This window comes from Thecamonas trahens (assembly GCF_000142905.1).
Source record: "Thecamonas trahens ATCC 50062 unplaced genomic scaffold supercont1.48, whole genome shotgun sequence".
Classification (NCBI taxonomy): Eukaryota; order Apusomonadida; family Apusomonadidae; genus Thecamonas; species Thecamonas trahens.
This window is the reverse complement of record NW_013657632.1, coordinates 247,140-254,579: the sequence shown is the minus strand read 5'-3', so window position 1 is coordinate 254,579 and position 7,440 is coordinate 247,140. Positions and strand designations below refer to the sequence as shown.

Sequence of the window (7,440 nt, the reverse complement as noted above, 5' to 3'; positions counted from 1 at the left end):
CCAGGCTGTGGCAGCAGAGCAGCACTATCACCACCACACCCTCCACCACCACCACACCCACCACACCCACCAACACTCACCACCACTTCTCCCACATACACACACACATACGCACACACACACACACATACACACACACACACACACACACACACACACACACACACACATACATACACACATACATATACATACAGGCCAATATGGAACCACAGCGCATCTCAAAGTCGTTTGTCTACGGGACGGTGGCGGTGTGGCTCGGTGACGAGGTGACCTCGGAGTTTACCCATCGATGGTGCGCCTTTGTCCGTGGCGTGGGCTCGGACATGGCGGCATACGTCCGCAAGGTCGAGTTTCATCTGCATCCCTCGTTTCCCGAGCCTGTGCGGACGGTGACCTCGTACCCGTTCCAGATCGAGGAGCGTGGCTGGGGCGAGTTTGAGATCATCATCAAGGTCTACTTCCGCGACGTCTCGCTCAAGCCCGTCGAGATGTACCACATGCTCAAGCTCTTTGAGCTCGACGACGGCGGCATGAAGATCGTTCAGTCCAAGCCTGTTCTCCGCGAGACCTTTGACCAGTTTGTCTTCTCTTCGCCCTCGCCGGCCTTTGCCCACCTGCTCACTACCGCTGCCGCCACGTCGTCGCCGGTTCACTCGCTCCTCGCCGCCCGCGTCAATGCACTAGAGGAGGCGCAGCTTGACCAGCTTCAGCAGACCGCCGAGGGCATTTCTTCCGAGATCGAGGAGCTCCACGACAAGCATCGGCAGCACGACCGTGAGATCCGTGCGCTCACGGCTCTCCTCGCCCGCGCCGACAAGGCTGCCGAGGCCGAGGCTGAAGAGGCCAAGTACCACGCCGCCACAGCGCGGTCATCTGCGACACAATGAGATGTATTTGCCAGCTGGCTACAAAGAGTTCGAGCTGCATGACGAGGTCGAGTCGCGGGTTCCCGATCGCGAGCGCGCGGCCGGAACCGGCGGGAGCGGCTGGCCGGCTGGGCCCGGGACCGGTGGCACCTTGACGGCAGACGTCGGCTCACCGCCCGGCTTAACCTCAAGGTGGACGTCATGGAGCACCGAGACGCTCGACGACGACAGCGTTGCCGACTCATCATCAGACACCGACGCCGGCCCAAAGCCGCCGTTGGTAAAGACGGCGGGAGCGCCCGGCATCAATGCCGGCGAAAAGGCCGTGTCAAGAATCATAAAGCCTTGCGATCGCCGCCGCTTGAGAGCGAGCCGGTAGCGGGCCCAGATGATGAAGCAGACGAGCCAGATGATGGCGTACGGGACAAGGACCCAAATGTACCACAGGTACGAGCCGTTCTCGTCGCCAGTGAGGAAGAGGACGGCAAAGGCGCCAAAGAAGCCGACAAAGAGCACGGTGGTGATCAGCGTCTGCACCCGCTCGCCCACGCTCGGCTTCTTCTGCGGCGAGCGGTTGACGACGGTCGGTGGAGCCTCGCTCCGGTGCTGAGCCCGCCATGTGGCGAGCAGGCGATAGACCTCTTCGGCGCGGCGGATGTTGTCAAAGCCGGTGATGCGTTCCATGGCCTCGGGGCTATCGTCGTGCCCGTCCTCGGTGGTGAAAAAGACCGAGCCCAGGCCATCGCGGTACGAGCGGACCGAGACAAACCGCATCTCGCGCGGGAGATAGACCTTGCACACGCGGCCCCACACACCACACCACTTGGGCCGGCACACAACCGCGCGCTCCTGAGTCAGGATGTAGATGCGTGGCTTGGAGAGCGCCTTGGTGACGAGTGAGAACGAGAGGAAGCCAAGGAAAGAGACGGAAAACACAAGCGCGGTCGGACCCATCCGCTCCTGAAACATGATGACCATCAGCACAGCACCAGACGCCAGTGACAGCAGCGTCACAAACCTCGAGTTGGAGTCACGCCTGCTTTCGTAGTCGGCGAACTCGATCTCCTCAGACTCGGCCATGGTGCGGACAAGTGCCGAGTCACGGGTGCCCATGTGATCAAAGTTGTGCAACGGGCCATCGCCCACCGGCTCGCGCTTGAACTTGACCTCCCACGCGTGCTGGATGAGGATGGCGATGGTGAGAACTGAGTAGAGGATCACAATCGGGAGGACAATCGTGAGCGGCGACGGCGGACACGTGCCACCGCTACGTGTCAGCGCTTCCTTGGACCGCGGGCAGAGCGCATTGGCCGCCACACACTCACCGGCCGAGTACGATCCGCACCATGAACACAGCGTGTCAGTGGCAGAGTGGACTGTTGTACATGACTGGCACGACTTGCGCTCGGCGCAAGGTGTTTGGCCACTGACTCCGCTGCTGAGGAGTGCGGTGGCGACGACCACAGCCGCTGCCACCCACAGCCGCTGCCTGCCAGGAAGAGTGGGGCGTGTGTGCATGGTGTGTGTGAATGGGTGAGAGGAAGCCGGACGTGGTGCAAGTTGGGTGGTGCGTGTACGTGGTGGGGGGTGGCGTGGTGGGAGAGGCCGTTGGTGGGGCGGCACGGGCACTCGGCCTTTGGCCGACGACTCGATAGTGGGCGGGTGCATGCATCGCGATGGCGGTTCGGGCTGCTTGTTGCGGTTGAAAGGAGAGGGAAAACTATGGGGTTATCATGTATTCTCGCCAAAAATGGCCTTTCGCAAACGCGAGAGGGGGATGCTCAACGGAGACGGAGCACGAGGTGAAGGGTCGACTCCTTCTGGATGTTGTAGTCCGAGAGGGTGCGGCCGTCCTCGAGCTGCTTGCCAGCGAAGATCAGACGCTGCTGGTCAGGGGGGATGCCCTCCTTGTCCTGGATCTTGGTCTTGACGTTCTCGATGGTGTCCGACGACTCGACCTCAAGGGTGATGGTCTTGCCGGTGAGGGTCTTGACGAAGATCTGCATGCCACCGCGGAGGCGGAGGACAAGGTGGAGGGTCGACTCCTTCTGGATGTTGTAGTCCGAGAGGGTGCGGCCGTCCTCGAGCTGCTTACCAGCGAAGATCAGACGCTGCTGGTCAGGCGGGATGCCCTCCTTGTCCTGGATCTTGGTCTTGACGTTCTCGATGGTGTCCGACGACTCGACCTCAAGGGTGATGGTCTTGCCGGTGAGGGTCTTGACGAAGATCTGCATGCCACCGCGAAGGCGGAGGACGAGGTGGAGGGTCCTGTGGTATGAAAGCCGAGAAAGTGAGAGGGGGAGGTGAGTTGCAGTACGAGGGAGAGGGCAGGGGGGGGGGCAGATGGGAATGGGCGAAAGTGTGGCGGTCCCAGTGGGCGGAATGGCCGAATGGCCGAATGGCCCAATTGGGCGAGCCGTTGGCTGGCGACGATTAGCAACTTACGACTCCTTCTGGATGTTGTAGTCCGAGAGGGTGCGGCCGTCCTCGAGCTGCTTGCCAGCGAAGATGAGGCGCTGCTGGTCAGGGGGGATGCCTACGGTGGAGAGGAGGAACACGACGGGGGAGGGTGGGTGTGAGTGTGGCGGCGGGAAGGGGCAGTTGGAAGGCCTCCGGCGGGCGAAGCGAAAAAAAGTCACAGGTCGCCTTCCAAAGCCGCGAGTAGGGCATGGGCAAGACGGTAGGAAGAGGAGAAGCAGGGAGACCAGGTTCAGAACGTACCCTCCTTGTCCTGGATCTTGGTCTTGACGTTCTCAATGGTGTCCGAAGACTCCACCTCGAGGGTGATGGTCTTGCCGGTCAGGGTCTTCACGAAAATCTGCATAGTGGCGAGCGAGAGGGGTAACCGCTATTTCGTCACTTTGAATGCAAGATACCAAACAACAACAATGATGGTCGCACCCCGCCACCGTCTCCCTTTTGTTCCTTCCCCGAAGATTGCGACATGTCGCAACGGAACGAATGAACGAATGCTGGTCCGGTCGCACAAGCGGCTTCCGCCACGCCACCACTCGGGCAGCCAGCCTCGGCCAAACACCCCTTCCTTCCCAGCCCTAACCTGAGCTGCTCCCCCACCCACCCCTTCCTCCTCCCACACCATGCGCGCTGTGCAAGAGAGAGCTCGGCGTGCTGGGAACTGGGTGGCTGAGCAGACCGGACTCCACTGGCTCGTACCTGGGCAAGCCGAGGCACAGGCGTGGCTACAGACGGCTGCGTCGCGGGTGGTTCTGCTCGCCGTCTACGCCACCATCTACGCCATCGTCCTTGCCTTTGTCACCGCCACTGCCTTCTGGACATACTCGACCTTCTACTACCTGTACATTCCGCAAGTCTCGCATGGCAACCCGGTTTACTTTGAGTATCCGCAGCTCCTCCTCCCACCCGGCACGCCGTACTCGGCCCGCGCCGATGTGCCGCTTGTCCCGGACCCAGCCACCCGCCTCCTGCGTCCCGGTCAAGCCTATGATATAGCGCTTGTTCTCCGCGTCCCCGAGTCGCCGCACAACCTCGATCTCGGCACGTTTATGGTCTCATGCTCGCTCCACGGCCGGCCCGCCCTCGACGACCCGAGTCTTCCCGCGGCTGGCGCCAGCTACGGCCCGCGTCTAGCGGCTGCGCTGCGGCCGGGCATCCTGCACTTTCGATCGCGCCTCGTCCGCCTCGCCTACCGCATCTTCTACATTCTCCCGCTTACCTTTCGTCTTTTGGACGAGGCCCAGGAGCTGACCATTCCGCTGCTCGAGGCGTACGTCGACGACGCCGACGCCGGGCCGGTCGTCGCGGCCGTTGTCGGGCTCTCGGCGCCGCTGCAGGTTTACGATGCCAAGCTGTTCATCGTCGCCCGCTTCTCGGGCCTCCGCTACTTTATGTACCACTGGTTCTACACCTCGTACGCCATCGGCGTCGCCACCCTAGTCATCTACCAGCTTATCTTTCTTTTTGTTCTCAAGCTCATCCTCTTTGCCTGCCTCGCCTCGCCGACCTCCCACTCGGCGGCTCGCCATCCTGCCGCCTCTGTGCGCCCGGCCTCGCGCTCCACCGCCCAGCCGGTGGCCGTCACACCCCGCTTCCACTCACGCTCGCCGACGCCGACGCCGACACCGCGCCCGATCATCACCCCGCCGACAGACTCTGACAACGTCTCGTCAGCCAGCGACGACAGCTCGCCGGTTGCTCCGGCCGTGGTTGAGCTCCCCAGTGTGTCGCCTGTCCATCCCGATGGCGTCATCCGCGCCACAGCCGCGGCGCCGCCAGCCGCGACCTCGGACCTCCGCCGGCGCGGCGAGTAATCTACTGTGGCGGCTGGTTGTTGCTGGTTGTTACTGGCTACTACTGCTTGGCAACCCAGAGCTGCGAGGCAACGACACCAGGCTCGTCCTTCCTCGCCATCGGGGCCGGCGCCGCTGCAAGCGCCTGTGCCACCAGCTCATAGTGTGTGGTGAGATGGGCGCCGAGCGCAGCGTGCCACCGCAGAAGCTCGAGCGACGGCACGGCGTCGGCGTCTGTGTCGACAATGGCGGTCGTGTTGATGCCCTCGAGCGCGGCGTACGCGAGCGCCTCGCGCAACGAAGGTGTTGCTGTCCGCGGTGCAGCATGGTCGTGGAGAACCAAAAACTGGACGTCACGGAGCGCGGCCGCCGCCCGCTGCGGCGACGCCAGGCGCAACACCCGCTCCACCTCTTCGACCTCGCGTCCGGTGCCACCGGCGGCGCCGCGGCCCATGGTGTGGATCCGCATCCGTGCCGACGGCGGCGCGACGAGAAATTGAGGGTCAACGCCTGCGGCGCTCGTGCTCGTCTCCGCCATCATCTCGGCGATCGCAGCCTCGTCGAAGCTGTCGAACGCGAGCTCTTCCGGTAGCGCCACCGCCTCCGCGGAACTGCGGGTTGTCCACAGTTTGGCGTACTGCGATCCTACCTCAAACGGCAGCACCATTCGCGCCATGTGCGGCTGCGGGGCCGCCCGTGCCCGCACCACCTCGGCGTAGTACGTCGGGTACAGCGGCTCACCAAGGCTGATCACTACCGGCGTCTTGCATGTGGCTGGTAGGAGCCACGAAGGGCTCTCGATGTTGGTAGCGCACGCGTCGCCGCGGCTCGAGCGCGACGCGCCCGCTAGCGCACGCGGTAGCTTGGTGGCAAAGAACTCGTTCTGCGCCATAGCCGACGCGCTCGTCGAAAGCAGGACGCCGGCAAGGAGCGTGCCGACATACGCCAGCCCAGCAACGGCGAGGATGAGCCGGACAGCGCCCTCGCGTGAGCCGCAAAACGAGCCCGCAGACGACGAGCCGGCCGCACGCGGCTTGCGCCGCTTGAAGCTCTTGGCCTTGCGCAGTTGCGGCGGCCGCCGCGCCGGCGGCGCGCCAAACACCCCCTGGCCTTCGCTATCGCCGTCGCTGGCCTCCGCTGCGCTGCTGCGCGAGAGGACCACTCTCCACAGCATGTCGGTGACGCTGATGGCAACGGTGAGAACAGCTACAAAGACTACAAGCGCGGCGTGCCCGATCGCATAACTCGGCCAGCTGCTCAGTGCAGCTGCCCAGAGCAGGTAAGGAACCGGAATGCACCACCGCGGGCCAAAATACGGGAGGAGCGCGATACTCGCCAGAAACAGGACAGAGACGCACGCCGTGTTGCCCGAAAACAGTAGCTCGGTCATCGTCGGCTGCGAGCCGTCAACAAATGCTTCGGCGGGAACGGTGTAGCCAAAGGCAAGCTTGCCATACCACGAGAACCACGCAAGCTTGTCGGTTGCGCCGGTGGCCACCGTGTCGGCGCCGATCACCATTAACGCGCCAAAGCAGATCGGCGAGAGCCAGGTCGACCGCGGCGTGGCCCACATCTTGTGCCACCGCTGCGGCTCGAGGCCAATGTACATGCTCAGCAGCTGTAGCGCGAGGAGCACAGTGTACGCTGGTGAGAGCAACGCAGCGAGGACCGAGCACGCCGCGTACAGCTTGACATCAAAGGTAAGAAAGCCGGCAAGCGCCAGCACGCCCAGCGCCAGCACCAGCGCGCCCTCGTCAAGGCTCGTCATTGCAGCAAGAATGACATCGTTGAACGCCACGCCCGTGACAAACAGTACAACCACCACGCCGGCGAGCGGGAGGACAACGATGGATGAGACGGCGGCGACAAGTGCGGCGGTGACAACCACCATCTGCGCCACGCGGACGGCAGCGTACACCATGGCTTTGTCCATCTCCAGCGCCGGCACCGACATCGCCTTGCCCATAGTATGCAGCAACAGCGCATACGGACCGGATGCCGTGCCATTGACCTCTCCCACTGTCAGCAGGCCATGGCCGTACAGTACGCCATGCAGGGTCTCGGCAGCCGGCTCGGGCACCCCGCCACCGAGCGGCCAGAAGACGACTGGCGCGGCTGCCAGGGCCAGGGCAAGGACAAAGACCCCCGTCACGAGCCCTGTGTGCGACTGCTGCATCCACCCCTGTCTGCTCATGAATGCTTGAGGGATAGAGGGGGGGGGGAGGGACTGAGTTGGGTGTAGTGGAGGGAGAGAGAGGGGGGGGAGGGAGGGATGACAGCGGTTGGGGGGGGCTGTACGTAAT

At 63.5% G+C, this 7,440-nt stretch overlaps 4 protein-coding genes across 4 annotated transcripts in view; 2 read left to right on the top strand and 2 right to left on the bottom strand.

Moving 5' to 3' along the window:
• Positions 1-158: 158 nt before the first annotated feature.
• Positions 159-841, top strand: AMSG_08816 (YEATS domain-containing protein 4; the record flags this gene model as incomplete). Its single annotated transcript, XM_013899125.1, has 2 exons — positions 159-786; positions 831-841. The coding sequence occupies exons 1-2, from the start codon at positions 204-206 to the stop codon at positions 839-841; spliced, it is 594 nt and encodes a 197-aa protein (XP_013754579.1). The 5' UTR covers positions 159-203.
• A 67-nt stretch (positions 842-908) lies between these two features.
• AMSG_12202 (uncharacterized protein) lies at positions 909-3,693 on the bottom strand (the record flags this gene model as incomplete). The annotated part of the gene is made up of 4 exons (XM_013899147.1): positions 909-2,245; positions 2,662-3,137; positions 3,315-3,405; positions 3,591-3,693. The coding sequence occupies 4 exons, from the start codon at positions 3,691-3,693 to the stop codon at positions 909-911; spliced, it is 2,007 nt and encodes a 668-aa protein (XP_013754601.1).
• A 274-nt stretch (positions 3,694-3,967) lies between these two features.
• AMSG_08813 (seipin) lies at positions 3,968-6,661 on the top strand (the record flags this gene model as incomplete). Its single annotated transcript, XM_013899124.1, has 2 exons — positions 3,968-4,039; positions 4,076-6,661. The coding sequence occupies 2 exons, from the start codon at positions 3,968-3,970 to the stop codon at positions 5,156-5,158; spliced, it is 1,155 nt and encodes a 384-aa protein (XP_013754578.1). The 3' UTR covers positions 5,159-6,661.
• Positions 5,199-7,440, bottom strand: part of AMSG_08812 (uncharacterized protein) — a gene marked incomplete at both ends in the record, with an annotated part of 3,021 nt that continues 779 nt past the window's right edge. Inside the window, one exon of the mRNA XM_013899123.1 lies at positions 5,199-7,294. Coding sequence (XP_013754577.1) covers positions 5,199-7,294 — 2,096 coding nt within the window. The remainder of the gene's footprint in view (positions 7,295-7,440) is intronic.